The following is a 20297-nucleotide window of genomic DNA, read 5'->3' on the forward strand; positions in this document are numbered from 1 at the left end:
TCGTGCACCTATGGATGAGGACAGTGGGTGGGGAGTAAGGGCGGAGGGTGGGGCGGGAACTGGACGGAGGGGAGTTATGGGGGGGGGGGGAAGAGGAACAAATGTAATCTGAACAATAAAAATTTAATAAAGAAATAAAAATAAATAAATAAATAAATGTTTGGATTCAACAATCTTTCTGAACCATAGGTTTTCTTTGTGGGAGAGTTATAATAACAAATTATTTTAATATTTATTATTATTTAGGTTTGTCCACTATATTTTATATATAATATTTAATAATTATATTACATATTTTATTAATACCAACCTAATCAGATGTTATCTCCTTAGCTCAGTTAAAACTGTTTTTTAAGCACTTTTTAAAATCAATTAAATATTTATTATTGAAAGTATTCCATATATCCCACATTTCCCCACAGTGACCCCTTCTAGACCGCGCCTGCACCCCGCCCCCAACCACCCCACTCCAGGCATTCATCACCCCATTGTCTGTGTCCACAGGTTTTGCATATATGCATACAAGTTCTTTGGTTGATCTTTTCCTCTGAATTCTGCAGTCTATTCTATGCTTCTGTATCTCTGGGTCTATTTTGTTCATCAATTTATTTTGTTCATTAGATTCCACACATGAGTGAGATCATGTGATACTTGTCTTTCTCAGCAGCAGTGCACTAGGGTTCCCTTTCCCCCACATCCTCTCCAGCACTTGCCATACTTTTTATAATATCAATCCAGATAAATGATTTGATATGAATGTATTTTTGCAATTCCTTTTTTAAAATCCTCACCTGAGGACATATTTATATTGATTCTACAGAGAGAGACATTGATTGCTGCCTCCTGCATTGGCCCTGACTGGGTTTGAACTCACAGCCTCAGTATGTGCCGTCTGTGATGGAACAGGAAAACTTTCGGTGTATGTGAAAGTGCTCCAAGCAGCTGAGCCATCTGACCAGGGCCTTTGTAATTCTTGTCTCATATTTTATTTGGAGTATTTTGTCAAGAAACCAAGTCCTATCCATAATTATATCATCAGTTATTTCTCTTCAAAAGTAATAACTGTGGCCCTGGCCAGTTTTTCTCAGTGGTTGGAGCATCATCCCATACACCAAAAAGGTGGTGGTTCAGTTCTGGTCAGGGCACATGCAGGTTGCCGTTCAGGTCCTGATCAGGATGCAAGGCAACTAATCAGTGTTCTTTTATCACATCGATGTTTCTCTCTCTCTTTCTCTTTCTTCTTCTTCTCCTTCTTCTTCTTCTTCTTCTTCTTCTTCTTCTTCTTCTTCTTCTTCTTCTTCTTCTTCTTCTTCTTCCTCTCCTCCTCCTCCTCCTCCTCCTCCTCCTCCTCCTCCTCCTCCTCCTCCTTCTTCTTCTCTTCTTCTTTTCTCTCTCTCTCTCTCTCTCTCTCTCTCTCTGTCTCTCTCTGCCCCTCTCCCTTCCTCTCCAAAGTAAAAAAAACATAGATTTAAAAAAGAAAACTAGCCTTACCCAGTTTGGTTCAATGGATAGAGCATAGGCCTGTGGACTGAAGGGTCCTGGGTTCGATTCTGGTTAAGGGCACATACGTTGGTTGCAGGCTCCTCCCCTGCCCTGGTCATGGTCAGGGCTCATGCATGCAGGAGGCAACCAGTCGGTGTTTTCTCTCATATTGATGTTCCTTCCTGTCTTTTCCTCTCTCTTCCACTCTCTCTCTAAAAGTCAATGTAAATATATCCTCAAATGAGGATTAAAATAAGAAAAAGAAAAACATACCCTCAGATAGTAAAAATAGAGGAGTGTGTCCTCTTAACAGTAGCATATCCAAATCCATTTGTGGGCCTAAAAGTACTGAATGAGTTAAGGTTCTATTTTATTCAAGAAACAACTTAAATGATGTAAGTTTTAAATTTAATAATATGTTTCATGTAACCCAATATACCAGACATATGTCATTACAACAACATGTACTCAATGTAAAACGTTATTCATGAGGTATTTTGCATTCCTTTTAGGTACCAGGTTGCCAGAATCCACTGTATATTTCACTCTGATGACACATCTCAATTCTGACTGGCCACATTTCCAGTGTTCAGTAGCCACATGGGGTTCATGACTTTTCTGGTGGACAGAGCAGATCTAGACCCTTCCAGGAGAGGCGTGGGCTAGTATCTCCATAGATCCCACACAGAGAGAGGGCCTTGCCATCTATTGACCACTTACTGTATGCCAGGCACTGGGATTTATCTCATTAAGTCCCAAGGACAATGCTGGGAGATAGGGGGTGTTCAACCCATCTCATAGCTGAGACAACTGAGGCTCAGAGGGCTGAAGACACACAGCGGTGGAACCAAGTTCCACTTCCCCAGGCCTCTGCTGCCAGAGTCCTCAGGGGGAGGCCGAGGCCAGGATAGGACCAGGATGTTGGTCTAATTCACATTTTTCTGTAGAGTTTCATATATCTTTAATCTAAAGTAATTTAAATAGGTGGGATAACTTAATTATTTGCTTATTCTTGTAAATGGAAATTGTAATGTCTGGTTGTAAGGAGAATGTGAATTTGTAGGTAAATAAATTGTATGGCAACCAAGCATATCCCCTGGATTTGGGAGAGATAGAGCCTGAGATTTGATGAAGAAGGAAAAAAAAGGTGCAAGGTACAAACGACTTTAACTGCCAGCGCCCAAGGGCTAATTTTAAACATAGGAGTTTTATCGCAATCTTGAAAAAATACTAAGGTCCATTCCACTTTATTTAACCCTTAGTTCTCAAGGGGTTGATTTTTTTTATTGGGTCTCAATACTGTTTTCTAAAATAACATTCTATAATTGTTATTCTATAGAAAACTGTACAGGAAGTAAGTAAATTAGAGTAACTTCAATGGCAATATAACTTAATTTTTTTTTCAATTTTAAATAAGTGTATTTCCATTGCAGTAAAGAAATAGGTGGCATGTTTATTTTGGCAAAAGGACCTATTCTCTGGTTATTTACTTTATCACTCTTAAGTTATTTTTTTACTCTTAAAATATTTGTTGTGATAAAAACATGTAAATTTACTGGTTTTGATCATGACTGAGTCTGTTGCTTGTGTGATTTTTGTGAGCAGTTATGTTTTTAAAAATATCTGGTTTTCCTTTTTGGCTAATACTGTGAGCATGGATGCCAAAATTATTTTTGCTTTAGATTCTTCATGTTGTTTAAAATGTTTCTTACACTTATGACAAGCCAAATCTCCCTTATACAAGGTGTTATTGCTACTTGTGGAATAACTGGCAACAAGACAGGCTTTTTCTTTTCAATGGTTGGCTTTTACTCAAAGAAATTCAAAAATGGCAGAATTTGTAGCCTTGTGTATGTCCGAGATTGGGACTGGTTTGTCAAGATTTTCTTTTGTTAAAGGATATAACAAGAAAATTGCCACTACTGTATTTGCTGTACTATTCTAAACTTTAAGATTCATTCCTTGATGGTTGGGCCAGCCGAGTGAACCGAATCAGTGAAAGTGCTGAATTTTCCTCTGTATTTTATTGAATATTGCCTCAATTTTTCTTTTCTTACACTTAGAGTGTGAATTAACTCATAAATAGCATATTTTCCCCCAAATTGATAGAAAAATGTGTTTGTGTTAAGTAGCAGGATATATAATATGGTCACTTGTTACTTCCTTGTTTTCTCCTTCCTTGCTCTAGAACCTCAGGTACCTGATCTTAGTGGTAAATGCTAAGCAAACTTAACACAGGCTTTTATTAATAGTATATTACATATAGTTGTACACTTTGTAAATGATACAAATTTTAAAAAGACATAGACTTTGCTCTTAAGCTTAAGAATCAGAAAGTGAAAGGGGGCCTATCTGACTGCTACAAACGATAAAAAGTGAGAAGTAGATTCAGCAAAGTCCCTGAAAATCGTGGTGGGAATTCAGACGCTGCCTCCACTTGTGATTCAAGGAAGGCCCCCATAAAGAGGTGACATCTGAAATGGCCAGAGATTCATCAATTTTTCAATATGTAAAATTGATAGGATCTCATTTCACTAAGAGTTAAAAAGGATTTTTTATCTCTGAACCAGGTCAGAAGCAAGTCCTGCAAAATTACCTTTAGCTCATATTAATAACTAACCATTAAACACACAAATAACATATAAGCAACCAAAGTTGTACATGCAGAGCTGAACGGACATTATCGCCATGCTGTGTTTAAATGTGTCTGGAATCCCAGGGCTGCTGTAATCTCATTCCAAAGGAAGATGCCGGGCCAGTGGCTCATAATGTGACCTAATCAGAACAGAGATGAAAGTTACTCTGCATGAGGTGGAGGTGAGAATTGAAGAGTAAAAGGAAAGGGACTGAGGAAAGAAGAACTAAGGAGAGAGAGAAGAAAGGTGGGAAGACAAGTAGGGAGAGGATGAAAGAACAGGAAAGTTGGGCACAAGGAGAAACCAAGATGGCAGCATAAGTAAACACCTGAAATTGCTGCCTCGCACAACCAGTTCAAAAATACAACTAAAAAAGAGAGAAACCAAGATGGCAGCATAGGTAAACACCGGAAATTGCTGCCTCACACAACCACTTCAAAAATACAACTAAAAGACAAAACGGACATCATCCAGAACCACAGGAAGGCTGGCTGTGTGGATATTCTACAACTAGAAGGAAAGAGAAAAGCAAACTGAGACTCAGAGAAGGTGCAGAAGTAAAGTACAGAGGTAAGGGCTGGCAACTGAGGACACCGTTGTCTTTTTCAATCAGGAGGGAGTCTCAAGCTTCCGAATGCTCTGAACTCCAGTTCCAGGGCAAGTCTCTGGGGACCCAGATTCATATGGGGAGAAACTAGACTGTCTGGCATCAGGAGGAACTCGAGAGCGGCTTTCTCTCAGAGGTGCTTACAGCGATTACCACAGGACATTGAGACCGGGGACCTCTTAGGGTAGGACTGAGGATCTGCCATAGGTCTTTGCTCCACCCTGTTGATTCCCTAAGACCCTCCCCCCCCACCCAAGCTGTGGGCAGAGGCTTTTGCATATAAAAAGCCTGGCCCTTTTCAATCTGAAAATTACCTAGCAAACTGCAGCTGGGTCAGAGAGACCCAGAACTTCCAAAAGAAGGCCCAAGGCCCCACAGCAGCTTGCATTGCTTCACAGCTAGGCCTCATCTGGGCACCTCCAAATTCCAAAGAAGAGGAATCTGCAGATCTCTCCACAGCACCTGCTGGGTAGCCTCAGGCAGAGGATAAATTAGCACCTCCTTAGAGATCCAAGAGCCAGTGTACCCAGTGGTCAGAGTGGGACCATCCAGATTAAAACTCCTCAGATCCATAAGGGACACACTCAGGGGGCAGACTCAGTGAGCACCAAAGCCCCATTGAAACAAGTCTTGCCCTAGAAGGGTGTCTTCGGCACAGAAGTTCTCCCACTGTAGACACAGCTGATTCTCACAGCCAATTGGCCTGGAGGTCAATTCCTCCCAGTGTTACCTACAACAATCAAGGCTTAACTACAACAAGACTGTGCACAAAGCCCACAAGGGGGTGCACCAAGAGTGTCCACCTCAGGTAATTGGGAAAGCTGAGTCACTGGGCTCTATAGGACACCTAGCACAGAAAGTCACTCTATCAACACAGGGAATCATACAAAATGAGGAGACAAAGAAACAGGTCACAAATAAAAGAAATGGAGGAAAGAAAACTACTGGATAAAGGGTTCAAAACCAAACTTATAAGGTTTTTCAAGAATTTTCTAGAACATGCCGATAAATTTAGTGAGATCCTCAAGAAATCTAGTAAGACCCTCGAGGATATGAAAAAGGACCAACTAGAAATTAAGCATACACTGACTGAAATAAAGAATATTATACAGAGTCTCAACAGCAAACTAGATGATCACAAGAATCAAGTCAAAGATTTGAAATATGAAGAAGCAAAAATCACCCAACCAGAATAGCAAAAATAAAAAACAATCCAAAAATATGAAGATAGTGTAAGGAGCCTCTGGGACAACTTCAAGTGTACCAACATCTGAATTATGGGGGGGCCAGAAGAAGAGAGAGAGCAAGATATTGAAAACCTATATGAAGAAATAATGACAGAATACTTCCCCTACCTGGTGGAAGAAATAGACTTACAAGTCCAGGAAGCGCGGAGAACCCCAAACCAAAGGAATCCAAGGAGGACCACACCAAGACACATCATAATTAAAATGCCAAGAGCAAAAGACAAAGAGAGAATCTTAAAAGTAGCAAGAGAAAAATAGTTAACTACAAGGGAGTACCCATACAACTATCAGATGATTTATCAACAGGAACTTTGCAGGGCAGAAGGGAGTGGCAAGAAATATTCAAAGTGATGAATAGCAAGAACCTACAACCAAGATTACTTTTCCCAGCAAAGCTATCATTCAGAATTGAAGGTCAGATAAAGTGTTTCACAGATAAGGAAAAGCTAAAGGAGTTCATCACCACCAAACCAGTATTACATGAAATGCTGAAAGGTATTCTTTAAGAAGAGGACGAAGAAGAAAAAGGTAAAGATACAAATTATGAACAACAAATACACATCTATCAACAAGTGAATCTAAAATTCAAGTGAATAAAAAATCTGTTGAACAGAATAAACTGGTGAAAATAATAGAATCAAGGGCATAGAAAGGGAGTGGACTGACAATTCTTGGGGGTAAAGGGGTGTGGGGGATATGAGTAGAGACTGGACAAAAATAATACACCTATGGATGTGGACAGTGTTGGGGGGTAAGGGCAGAAGGTGGTTGGAAACCAGGTAGAGGGGAGCTATGGGGAGAAAAAAGAGGAACAACTGTAATAATCTGAACAATAAAGATGAAAAAAAAAGATGGGCACAAAATACTCACCAGCGCTTCCTAAGCCAAAATGCAAGAGCTGTCAGAAGCACCACAGACACCATCACTGCCAAGATGATCCAGGCCACGGAGACATGATGATGTTCTGTGGGTTTGGGTGCACACAAGGTGTCATTTCAAACCCACCCCCTGTTTACTGCCTTTCCCTGGTCTGCCTTTTTAATTTGAGTGTTTGCCTCACTAATCTTTGTTCTTGTTTCCTCTCTCCTCCCTCTTCAGAGTTGAATCTTTCATCTAACCCTCAACATCTTCCTACTTCTGCAGGTCTCTCAATTTCTTTTTTCTCTTTGTTGAACTAGTTTCATTCTTTTGGATCTGGAGTCCATAAATCCCAAATGTTTTACTTGGGTCTCCTGCTCTGCTGTGGACCATCTGCTCCCCTTCCCAGTGTGGGCCCCAGTATTTCTTACCCAAATAGAGGAGGATGTCCTGGCCTCCTAGGCTGCTATGTCTCACCCGGCAATACAGGCCAGATGTCTCAGTGGCTTCCACCTCCAGGAAAACTTGAAGGTACCATGTGCCATCAGCATTGGGCAAGATACCACTTTGTTGAGTGTCCTGTTGTACCTGTTCACCTCGCATCCACTTTACCCAAATAGGCTTTGGATGGAAGCCAGAGACATGGCAAACCAGCATCTGATGGTCAGGACCAGGATTAGAGTCAGTGGACAGCCAGGCCTCTGGTTTTACTGCAGGGAACAGGAGAGATACTGAGATAAGGACTCTAAAACAGATTTGGAGGTTCATATCTTCACATCAGCTTAGACAGACACATCTATCCCACGCTGGGAATTCACGCATTATCCTTCTCCCTCTTGACCCCTTATTCTCATTTTAAAGGGAAGGTGGGAAGGTGTAATTCTAGAAAATTCTTGGATGAAGAATCTGGGACTGACCTTGTCTCTGGAGATCGGCCTTCCCTGCATCAAGAATACTCAAGAGGAAACGTGGGCAGGTGTCACTGAGAAGCCTCTGTACTGTTTCCTTCATGGCATGATTCTGATTGAATAGTCTGCTCATATCCTGAGCTCTTGTTCCACCCTCTGCAGATGGTAGCCATGAATTGTTTTGGAAGTACAAGAGATCAGATCCTTGATAAGCGAATTGATGGAAGCCTACAATGGCTCCCCCACGGTTCAGCTCACAGCCCAATGTTACCTGAATCTCAAAGGGATCTAGGAAAGATGGATTGTAAATTAGAGGAAAGAGGGAATAAAAAGATGAAATTAGTGGAAGCACAAAAAAAGGAAATAAAAGAAGTTTGGGGGTTTTGAGATCATGGAACAAAGTCTTGTTTGATCAGAAATTCAGAAAAAGTGTAATTGGTGGTAGTTGAAGATGGAAGAAATAATGACTTTTTTTGGAAATTGAAGTGAGCAAATTGTTGAAAGATGGTGACATAAATGGTGAGAGCAGAGAATAAGGAAGCACTTAGTGTGAAAGAGTTGTGATTATAATAACCCAGGGTGAATGTAGTGCAATAGGTTACAATAAATGTACAGACAGAGAATGCTGAAGAGATTGAATGTGGGGGAAATTGGAATAAGGAACTCATTGAGACACACACCCCTCACCCAGCATATTGCACCTCCCCATTTTGGGAATTGAACTTACATTTAAGCTGCCATTGACTGGCATATCGGTGAATTACTTGAGGCATTACAATAGAGAACCCATGGAAGAATTCTTCATGTTCCTTTATCTCTTCCTTGCTCAAGTTGCCCTTGGACCAAGGACGCAGGAAAATAATTCTGCCAGAGTTGGTGTCCCAGCCATGAGTCTGCAAGTCATCCAACCAAGCAGAGTTCTGAATTTTCACCCAGGAATCATTGTAGAAGGATTCGGTGTGAATCATTTTGAAGGAGATCTTCTCCTGGAAGGCTGTGGCAAAAGAACAAACAAAATGAGAAGAGCCCTCACCGGTTTGGCTCAGTGGATAGAGCGTTGGCGTGCAGACTGAAGGGTCCCAGGTTCAATTCTGATCAAGGGCATGTACCTTGGTTGCGACACATCCCAAGTAGGGGTGTGCAGGAGTCAGTTGATCCATGTTTCTCTCACATCAGTGTTTCTAACTCTCTATCCCTCTCCCTTCCTTTCTGTAAAAAAATCAATAAAATATATTTTTTTAAAAAAATGAGGAGAAGAAAAGGCATTGGGAAGAAGAGAGAATGAAGAAAGGTGGCAGGAAGGAAACACTCAGAATCTAGAGATAAGGGAAACCGTGGCTACCTCAGCAGACATTCAGCTGCCCAGGGCCCAGGCTTTACAAACAACCTTCAGAAGGGCACAGGGTCCCAGAGGACGGGATACTGAGAACTACGCTGACATTCTCCTCTCCAGGTATGTTCTGAGGACACCACACCACACAGAAACACACACACACACACACACACACACACACACACACACACACACACACATCCCTCTTGCACTCAACAAGGGATTGGCCAGAGTTCTTACCATCTTCATTGTCATCAGTTGCGAGGAGAACAGCTAGCAATAAAATTTGCAGAAACAGCATTTCAGTTACAGATGTTATTTCTTTCTCAAGAAAGTTTGTCTTTAGCTTCTGTTTTAAATAAATCTACTCCACAATACCTCTATTCTGACTTCCTTCTTCTACCAACAAACCACCACCAAAAAAAAAAAAAAGAAAAAAAGAAAAGGGGCTACTTCCCTAAACTCTAGGCACTGATTCAGCCTCTCATTTCCCCTCCACTTCTGACTTTCAACTTCTCCCCTTGCTACCAGCCTTCATTCTGTTCATCTTTCTCTAATTCAGCCTCTGGACTAAGTGTTATGCGCTGTTGAAAAGTCAGTTTACCTCTGGGTATATTTCCTTCTCACTCAGACAATGAAAGCATAAAACCAATTGGCTTTCCAATTCCTACCTGATGTTCTGTTGTCCCTGCTCTTTCCTGTCACTCTGTCCTTCTCTTGCCAAATTTAAATTTTCTTCAAGTACTCTTCTTCTATCTGAGTCCCACCCAACCACATTCATATCTCTGACATCTCATTGGTTTTTTTTCAATTTGATTTTCAGACTCTCCTGACTGCCCTGTGTAACAGTATAAACTACTACTCCATTATCCTTAGGGAAGAACCAGTTGCCATCACAGACACCACAAAACCTGGAAGCATAAAGAAAAATCTCCTCTGACTTGCATTGATATATACCCAAAAGAAATTTTACCCAAATGTCACTTAGCACCTGCCTAGATACAAGGACCTTGCAACACTCTTGAATGTATAGTGGTCTACAGGCACTTTATTGAAGGAGCTCTTATTCTACTTAGGAAGAAAACCCATAAACTAAGGACTATACTCTTTGGTGTGCGGGGTTTTATTATAATGTATAAACTAGACAAAAACAAGTCTTCTTGAAACAAAGTCCCAACCCTTAACTGATGTTGCCCACTCAGAATCTTGGCCTCTGTGTGTTAGGTCTGTATACCTCTGTTGTACTGGGTCTCCAGTTCAATGGAATCCCTGGCAAGGTGCTCAATGAATAAGTTTGTGTGATTGAATAATTGGGTTTAGGCATCCAATTTTTTTTTCTTTATATTTTCAGCATAGTTGTTTAAAGGATCTGAAATCATTAATTGTATTTCTGCTTGGTGAAATGAGAATCTTATATAGTTTTATTTATGATAAAAATATATGCTAATAAGCATGAAGTTTACACAGAGGTTATGCTGTAAATCTCCTATTATAATTTTTAAGAAACAGTGATAATTTGTGGGAAACTAAATTAATAGAATATTCTGGAGTTCTTGATCCTAGATTTCCTTCTCATTGGCCCTGCTTGGATGTTCCATGCTTGTTTTATCATAAGTTGGTCTTTGCTGGCCGTGCTGACCCTCATTTTTATAATGTTTAAAAGGCTCTTAAAATGTTGTTTTCCTTCGTAACTTCTAGATAAATGTGCTCTGGCTGTTATTTTGTTATTTATTTATGTACAAGGAAACAGAAATTATCCAAGGCTAATTCTTAAAATATATTGGAAAAAAGTTAAGATTATCTTAACCTAAAATTAAAAAGTGAAAATGCGAGGCAATAAGGGTTTATTTGGGACCAAAATATTGTAATTTGGAAGCACAGATTCAAGCAGAAACCCACCTAGTGTCCTGATTACAGAGTGAAAGCAAGGGAATATTAGGAGAAAAGAATGGGATAATTGTATGAATACAAAAAAGGTTTCTATTGGTGCTAACAAGCTGATAAGCTAAATTACTCTATGGCTATTGTAGGGGTTCAGAACAGACCTCCCAGAATGTGCCATGGTAGCATTTGTATTATTTTGAGCCTTAGCATTGGAATTATGTTGAGCCCATGACAATTATGACCCTGCAGGCTTATAAGAAACTTTTACTTCCCCCTTAAAGAATTTAAATTAGGGGACTTGCCCATAATAAGCTTTCAGCAGAAACATTTTTTAACCAATCTACATGGCAGGGCAGACTACTAGTTATTGAACATCTCTTATTACCAACCTTTTGAATCCTCGACCATTCCTACCTCATCTTTACCTCAGAATTGCCTCTAATACCTCAATTTAAAAAGTGCCATGTGGTAAATCTGACAAGTTCAGTGACAGAAAGTAGCCTCACAGGCTGACCTGTCATAACTTGCTAACTAGGCAGGTCACAATGGGTAGTCATGCTCCAGGTCTATAACAGGTGTATCTTTGCCTTAAGCAAGCTCTGTCCGTTCTTCTTGTGCATTTAGGTGAATACACCTTTGAAATGTCAAAGGTAATCTTTTCCAGACCCCTCTCAGGTGTAACCACCTCAGGGGAGCACATAATCTTATTAACTGTCCTGCCCCCCTTTCGGTGCCTGGGACTACCCTCCATGAACTGAGCCACACTGGCCAGGGCAAGACGCTCCTGTTTTCCCCTGTGTCTTCAGACCTCCCTGAAAATCGCTCCTCTTGGTCCATTGGTGCTTAGGCTACAAGCATGCTCATGTTCTAAGAGCTGTTACATGGTGCTCCTCAAACACCATCAGAGCTCTGGGATTTCTCTGTCCTCTGAAGCTCTCCTCAGAACCCTGACCGGAGCTCCCCTCCCACACAGTCTCACAGACTCATCTCAACTCCCACTCCCCAGCAGCAGTAATCTCAACTTCCCCTGCTAGAGAAATTCACTGCCTCTTACATTCATGTGCCTTTTACTGAGCTTCTTCTTTTCCCTCCCACTTGGCTTCAAGCTTCTCTATCCTCTTTCTGGCTTCCAGCCTCTATGTGTATCTGCTGAGAGTGCTTCTTGCCCTTCAAAGCAAGTCTCTTGCACTAACAGGATCTTAGGACTGAGAGTCAAGATAAATTCCTGGATGAGACACCTGCTGGATGCAGTGAATTGGAAAAAAACACATCAGCATTCTGGCCTCAGTTTTCTTATCTGCAGAATAGCTGGGTTGAAAGAAATAAATATTTTCTAATCTTGTCACCTTTCCCTCTAGCATTCTGTGTGTCCTACTGGGCTCCCTTTTCTCCCCATCCATGAGTTCTTTCTTCTCATCTACTTTTTTCTCCTTTTTTTAAACTTTATTTTTCAATTACAGCTTACATTCAGTATTATTTTGTACTAGAAGCCTGGTGGATGAAATCGTGCACGGAAGTGGGGGCGGGGGGTGTGTCTCTCAGCCCAGCCTGCACCCTCTCCTATCTGGGACCGCTCAGGGGATGTCCAAATGTGAGTTGTCCACAGGAATCAGGCCTAAACCAACAGTCAGACATCCCTCTCACAATCTAGGACTGTTGACTCCCAACCGCTCACCTGCCTGCCTGCCTGATTGCCCCTAACTGCTTCTGCCTGCCAGCCTGATTACCCCTAACCACTACCCTGTCATCCTGATTGACGCCTAACTGTTCTCCTGCCAGTCTGATTGCCCTGAATTGCCCTCCCCTGCTGGCCCAGTTGCCCCCAACTGCCCTCCCCTGCAGGCCTGGTTGCTCCTAACTGCCCTCTCCTGCTGGCCACTACAGACACTTCTCATCACCACGCCCCAGCAGCCCAGAGCCCACAGACCTTACTTGCCCCTGCGCCTAGGTGGCCCACAGATCACTCCCGGGGCCCACAGATTGCTCCCACCATCATGCCCCAGAGGCCCAGAGCCCACAGACCCTGACCATCTGAGTGCCTCCGCGGCCAGGGGCCCACTGCTCAGTCCTCAGTCCTGTCCATGACGGCCCTAGCCTATTATTAGTATAGAGTAGTTTTAGGTGTATAGCATAGTGGTGAGATAATCATATCCTTACAAAGTGCTCCCTCCAGTATTTTCAGTACCCACCTGGCACCTTTTAGAGTTACTACAGTATTATTAACTATATTCCCTGTGTTGTACTTTACGTCCCTATGACTATTCTGTAACTATCAATTTTACTTCTTTTTAAAAAAAAATTTTTTTTATTGACTTCAGAGAGGTAAAGAGAGGGAGAGAGAAATATAGTAACAACAATGATGAAAGAGCCCTTACTGGTTTGGCTCAGTGGATAGAGCATCGGCCTGCAGAATCAAGGGTCCCAGGTTCCATTCCAGTCAAGGACAGGTACCTTGGTTGCGGGCACATCCCCAGTGGGGAGTGTGCAGGAGGCAGCTGATCGATGTTTCTCTTTCATCCAGGTATCTAACTCCCTATCCCTCTCCCTTCCTCTCTGTAAAAAATCAATAAAATATTTATATTTTAAAAAAGCAATGATGAAAGAGAATCATTGATTGGCTGCTACCTGCACGCCCCACACTGGGGAGCGAGCCCACAACCCAGGTTGTACACTAACTGGAATTGAACCATGACATCCTGGTTCATAGGTTGTTGCTCAATCACGGAACCACCACAGCGGGCTCAATTTTACTTCTTAATCTCTACTTTTTTCACCCATTCCTCCAATCCTCCTCCCCTTTGGCAACTGTCAGTCTGTACCTATACCTCTGAGATTGTTTCAATTTTGTTTTTTAGATTCCATATATAAGTGAAGTCATGTGGTATTTGTTTTTCTCTGACAGGCTTATTTCACTTGGCATAATATCTTCCAGACCCACCCACGCTGTCACAAATGGTAAGATTTCATTCTTTTTTATGGCTGTGTAATTTTCCATTGTATATCTGTGCTACCCCTTTCTTACCCATCCTTTGTTGATGGGAACTTGACTTGTTTCCATATCTTGGTCCTTCCTTGTTTCTCACTTCTGCATGTCTTAGCAGTCATTCTCCATTTAGCCCCAGCACAGCTCCCAGCCTCCTCTCCATTTTCTCATAGTCCCTGTCCATACCATATCACCTCAGTCTTTCCTTCCTCACTCACTTTCAAAGCTAAAGCATTGTTTCATTGCCTGACCCTTAAATTCCTGTGTGTAATATGTAAATCACAGTTATGGATTATATTTCTGAGATGATGCCACAAAACATAACTTGAGAAGACCATGATAATTCTCATGTGAGGGAAAGTACAGGGATGGAATGAGTCTCAAATGTTTTATCTTTCCAGCCATTGTGGCTCAGTGGTTGAGCACTGACCCATGAACCAAGGGGTCCCAGGTTCAATTCCTGGGCAGGGCATATACCCAGGTTGCTGCCTCAGTCCCCATTAGGAGGACGTGCAGGAGGCAGTTGATTGATGTTTCTCTCATTGATGTTTCTATCTAGCTCTCCCTCTCCCTTCCTCTCTCTCTAAAAAAAATCAATTAAAACATATTTTTAAAAAATCTATTTCATCTACTATGTATTTACACTACTTATGTGGCTTTGCTCAATCCAAGCACCAGAATATTGGCTGCAATGATCATGTCAGACCTCGGCAGTCAGACCCGTATATCCATGAAGATATTATAACTGGTTTTTAATTCATAAAGATAACTAAAGTATTAAAACTAAACCTATATAACAAGCAACAATACACAGCACCTGTGTGTTAGATATAACCTAACTGCTCAATCAAAAACTGATGAGAATTCTTGGTCTGAGAACATTTTTGGTTTTACTGCTGAATAGTGCTCACTTGATAGTGATAAAATTCACATACCTGCCAGGGGCCTCTTTTGGTAGATTGCACTTAATATTTTCTTTCTTTTTTGAATTTATTTTGTCAAGGCTCTTATTACCAGATAGAAAGTAGGTGAAGAAACTCTTTGTTAAATGTTTTTAAGACGATTTTGATATTTCCCTAATATGTTCTGAAAATGCAGCCTTAATATTTAATTATTATCCTGCAATGCCTGTTATACACTTGTTCCTACTTTGCTTAATGGCTAATCATCTAGAAGAAAACTTTGCCAACACCAGATGTGTTGGTTTGCTAGGGTCACCATAGCTACTCACAGAGTGAGTGACTCAAACACCAAAAATGTATTTCTTAGAGTTTCAGAGGACAGAGTTTAAGATCAAGGTGTCAGCAGGTTTGTTTCTTCTGAGGCCTCTCTCTTTGGCTGTTGGACAGGCCATCTTCTTGGTGTGTGCTCATATCACCGTTCTGTTGTGCACACACCCATCCCTGGTCCTGGTGTCTGTGTGTCCAATTTTTTTCTTAGAAGGATACCATTCAGAATGGATTAGGACTCATCATAAGGACCTGGTTTTAATTGAATGGTCTCCATAAAGGCCTTTTGTCAAATACAGTCACGTTCTGAGATACTGGGGGTTAGAACTTCAGCATTTAAATTTTAGGAAGAAAAATTCAGCCCATACACTGGGCATTTTCACTTTTCAAAATCTTAGTTCCCTTTCTTCTTCACTTTTCAAAATCCTCTTGACTTGCAAATGTGTTTTCTTTTTAACGGAGTTGTCTCACAGCTATTTAGACTTCAGAGACAGTAACTAACCCTTAGCTTCCAAAAAGTCTGTACTTCTGTATTGTTTTCTTATAAATTTTCCTCTTCTTTTACAAAATACGCTTGAAGAAAAACAACAACAACATAGTAGGAAGAGTAGTGGTTATCAAGATTTATTAAATCTATAGTAAGTAAGATTACTCAATTACATTACATTGGCCAAGGATAGACTCATAGAAGAATGGAACAAAATATGGAGTTCAGCAACAGGTCAGTGTACATATAGGCACTTAAATTACAACATAATTGGTGCTGCATATCATTGTTGTTAGTCAATTGACTAACATGGAAAAAATTAACTTTTATCCCCATTTCATAGCACACACAAAAATCAAGTCCAGGAATATTGTACCACTATATCTGAATGTAAACGGTAAGCTTCTTAAAGATAAATGGTTTTCAAAGTGTGATTCTCAGACCACCAGAATCAGCATCATTTGAAAGTTGCAAAAAATGCAAATTCTTAGGCCTCTTTTCTGACCTAAAGAACTAGACATTCTGGAGGTATGTAAAAAAAAATTTCCTTTTTTAGAAAATATCACAAAACACCTTGCAGATGCTGCTGATGCCCACTCACGCTCGAGCACCACAGTTAAAGGAGAATATCTCATGACCTTGGAGAAGGAGTAAATAATTTACAGGAGTAAATAACTATCATCATAAAGAGCAATATTAATCAATTGTATCCCATTAAAAATTCTTTCCATCACAATACAAGTTTAAGAGAGTAAAATGTAAACCAAAGTCCGGTAGAAAATATTCACAATACGTACATTCAGCAAAGGACTAGTATACAGACATTATAAAGAACTTCAAATCAATAAGTAAAACACCAACATTCTCCCTCATTACACACACACACACACACACACACACACACACACGCGCGCGCGCGCAAATAGCTAAAAATGTAAACTGGTACTTCACAAAAGAGTGTATCTAAATGGCTGATAGGCATATGTTAAGTACCGTTAGTCAACAGGAAAATACAAACCATAAACAACAATTAGATGACCAAAAATACAGACACAAAAATGGCTAAAATTAAAGGGGTTAATGATGTAAAATATGAGTGAGTTTGTGGAGAAGATGAAAGGGAGACTGGTAGAAGCACTGTGAAAACCTGTTCACCAGTATCTATTAAATGTAAAAATATGTACCTCATGTGACCCAGCAATTCTATTTCTGTGTATGTTCTTATGAGAAATGAATGTTTATGTTATCAGTATACACGCACAAAAATGTTCAATGATCCACACCCTGCAAAGTCAAGGACTGTCTTTGAGGTATTCTAATGCCCCCACATCTGCAGCTTTGAGCTCCCACAGCTGATAATCCCTTCTCACAGGTGTCCCGAGACCAGATCGTGTAAAAGCCTTCGGATACAATGAAGAAGACTTGCAGTGCAGCTAAAGTTCAGGGCTGTTGCCTTGCAGTCGCTGGGGAGGAAATGGACTGAGAAAATGTGAGGCAGGACAGAAGAGGTGCCTGATACAAGCAGCTTTTAAAAAATTATCTTTATTACAAGCAGGTCTTTATGAACAAACATATAAAATATAATATATACACAAAACCAATTATTTTTTTATCGGAAATCTTCCATAGGCCAGTCTGTTCAGTAACTGTTTAACTCCCAGTTATTCAAATACAGACAACTACTCAAATACAGACATTCACAAGCATCAAGTTACAGCTCTTTAATGCTGTCTAAGGAGAAATTCCTGTGAAACTCTATGTTGCTCACCTTCACTCTATTCGAAATTAAAAACCAGTGCCTGCCCGGCTGGTGTGGCTCAGTGGTTGAGCATCGACCTATGAACCAGGAAGTCTAGTTTGATTGCAGTCAGGGCACATACTCAGGTTGCAGGCTGGATCCTCAGTGTGGGGTTTGCAGGAGGCAGACAATCAATGTTTCTCTCTCATCAATGTTTCTATCTCTTTCTCCCTCTCCTTTCCTCTCTGAAATCAATAAAAATATATTTAAAAAATAATGCCAGTGAGTTAAAAACAAACAAACAACAAAAAAACACCCTTTGCCTGCTGTGCAGCTGTTCACCTGCAGTAACAGCTGTTCATCTGTTGGGACCGTTACTCTAATCCACCACTCTGAGAAGATAAGGCAAACTCAGTATGGAACCTTGCAAGTGAACTATATTGATGTGGGCAGCTTGACTCTGGTGTACTTACCCCATGTAGCTTCCCCATACTTAAAGGCAGCCTCACATGAAATCTCTATATTGCACTGTAATCTGAAAGTCTTAATTTCTCCAGTTTTTATTAGTTACTCTCCTTTAATCTCCAAATTAAAGTATGTATAAGAAATTATTCCAAGTGAATTCCTGTAAACCAATTTAATTTCATTATTCTAAAACTACAGTTACATAATTTCTACTTATCCAACTTGTATTATATTTTATTAAAAGTATCTTCAGATAGATCAATTCTTATTCATATAAAAATTATACAAGGTAAAAACTAATTGGGAAATCAAATATTGAATTTTACCTGTAAAAGGTTGCTTTTGAAAGTTATCTTTTATAGCCACCATTTCTACAGAAATTCAGTATCCCCTGATGGACTTGTATAGATCTAAATACTACTATATGCAGTTGTATCCACTAAGTATTTCACTTTGTTTGGTTTTACTGCTATTTATATTTATTTTAAGATGTAGATAAAGCAAAAGTAGTCCTCTGTTTTGGATTAGTTTATTACATTGCTAATTAGGTTCTCCAACAAAATTTGCAAACTGTGTACTAACTATGCAGACTCTGAACTGATGAAAGAGCATATAGAACAGGAGTAAATGTTCTTTGTTATATAGACTATCATGTCCTCTACAAATAGATGGTTAAGTTTCGTGGTTTATAATCTTATGGCTTTGATTTCTTACTTTGTCATATTAATTCTTAATTAATAAGATTGGGACATTCACTACAATGATGAACACAAATGGCCTTAGAAGAGAAGCCAAAAATGTCACCATTTAGTGCAGTGGTTCTCAACCTGTGGGTCGCGACCCTTTGGCAGTCAAAGGACCCTTTCAAAAGGGTCGCCTAAGACAATCCTGCATATCAGATATTTACATTACAATTCATAAGAGTAACAACATTACAGTTATGAAGTAGCAACAAAAATAATTTTATGGTTGTGTCACAACATGAGGAACTGTATTTAAAGGGCCAGAAAGTTGAGAACCACTGATTTAGTAGGATTTTAGCTGTTTTGGTTTTTTCCCCTTTTTATGAAATTGAGAAGGTATCCATTTCGTTCCTAGTTCACTGGAAGTTTTCTACACAAGAAGGTGCTCAATGTTTCAAATGTTTATTTTTAACTGTTGAAGTAAAATATGATTGTTCCCCTCTATTCTGTTACCAAGGTGAATTATAATGATTGATTTTTAAATTTAAAAAAATCTTCCTCATCTGGTATAAACCCAAATAGTCATCATATAATAAGCTTTTTCTACACTGCTAGATTCTATTATATTTTGTTAGGAATTTTATATCTGTATTTATAAGAAATGTTGGTATATAATTTGATTTTCTTGCAATTATCTTGTAAGTTGTTAATGATAGAAATATGCTGACTTCATAAAGTAAATTAGGAATGCCTTCTTCGTTTTCTAAAACATTTTAATATAAGGCTGGTATTTCTTCTTTAAATGTTTGGATTTAACAATCTTTCTGAGCCATAGGTTTTCTTTGTGGGAGAGTTTTAATAACACATTACTTTAATATTTATTATTATTTATGTTTGTCCATTATATTTTATATATGATATTTAACAATTATATTACATATCTTAATACCAACCTAATCAGATGTTATCTTCCTACTTCAGTTAAAACACTTTTATAAGGAACATTTTAAAAACAAGTATTTATTATTGAAAGTATTACATATAGCCCACTTCCCTTCCCCAACCCCGTGACCCCTTATAGAACATCACCGGCCCCCCAACCCCTACATCCCCTACACCCCCCGCCCGCTGCCCCAGGCCTTCATCACCCTATTGTCTGTGTCCACAGGTTATGCCTATATGCATACAAGTTCTTTGGTTGATCTCCTCCTACACACCTACCCTCCCCCCCCCCCCCCCCCCCCCCCCCGCCCCACACCTTCCCTCTGAGATTCTGCTGTCTGTTCTATGCTTCTATATCTCTGGATCTACTTTGTTCATGAATTTATTTTGTTCATTAGATTCCACACATTGGTGAGATCATGTGATACTTGTCTTTCTCTGACTGGCTTATTTCACGAATAACACTCTCCAGGTCCCTCCATACTAACTGAAAGGGTAAGAGACAGTATGGAGGGACCTGCTACATAGTATTCCATGGTGTAAATGTACCCCAGCTTTTTTATCCACTCATCTACTGATGGCAGTTGGGCTGTTTCCAGATCTTAGCTATTGTAAATTGCCCTCCTGTGAACATAGGGGTGCATATATTCTTTCTGATTGGTGTTTCTGGTTTCTTAGGATACATTCCTAGAAGAGGAATCACTGGGTCAAATGGCAGTTCCTTATTTAATTTTTTGAGGACATTCCATACTGTTTTCCATAGTGGCCGCACCAGTCTGCATTCCCAGCAGCAGTGCACTAGGGTTCCCTTTTCT

The 20297-nt window shown here is 40.1% G+C and overlaps 2 protein-coding genes across 4 annotated transcripts in view; one reads left to right on the forward strand and one right to left on the reverse strand.

The window, feature by feature from the left end:
* Positions 1-20297, forward strand: part of FAM117B (family with sequence similarity 117 member B) — a 298958-nt gene that overhangs the window by 240883 nt on the left and 37778 nt on the right. For both annotated transcript variants that reach the window (XR_011472381.1, XR_011472380.1), the window contains exon 9: positions 13858-13910. The gene's annotated coding sequence lies outside the window, so the exon portion shown is untranslated. The remainder of the gene's footprint in view (positions 1-13857; positions 13911-20297) is intronic.
* Positions 2933-9559, reverse strand: LOC139014935 (T-cell surface glycoprotein CD1a-like). 2 transcript variants are annotated; one of them, XM_070421880.1, is made up of 6 exons: positions 9312-9559; positions 8466-8732; positions 7748-8026; positions 7262-7540; positions 6843-6936; positions 2933-4257 (listed from the first exon to the last, which is right to left on the reverse strand). In XM_070421880.1, the coding sequence occupies exons 1-6, from the start codon at positions 9370-9372 to the stop codon at positions 4215-4217; spliced, it is 1023 nt and encodes a 340-aa protein (XP_070277981.1). In that variant the 5' UTR covers positions 9373-9559; the 3' UTR covers positions 2933-4214. The 2 variants fall into 2 exon arrangements, with proteins under 2 accessions (XP_070277981.1, XP_070277982.1); XM_070421881.1 differs by lacking the exon at positions 9312-9559 and adding an exon at positions 8848-8926.

The sequence above is a fragment of the Myotis yumanensis genome, unplaced genomic scaffold (genome assembly GCF_028538775.1).
Source record: "Myotis yumanensis isolate MYYU_CA2020_CCGP unplaced genomic scaffold, mMyoYum1.0.hap1 SCAF_8, whole genome shotgun sequence".
Lineage (NCBI taxonomy): Eukaryota > Metazoa > Chordata > Mammalia > Chiroptera > Vespertilionidae > Myotis > Myotis yumanensis.

Coding starts and splice junctions, on each gene's coding strand:
- LOC139014935 (XM_070421880.1), bottom strand. CDS start 9,372: ATGCTGTTTCTGCAAATTTTATTGCTAGCTGTTCTCCTCGCAACTGAT. Junction 7,541..7,747: donor GGCCGATCTCCAGAGACAAG/GTCAGTCCCAGA, acceptor TGTTCCCTGCAG/TAAAACCAGAGGCCTGGCTG. Junction 6,937..7,261: donor GGACATCCTCCTCTATTTGG/GTAAGAAATACT, acceptor CCAAACCCACAG/AACATCATCATGTCTCCGTG.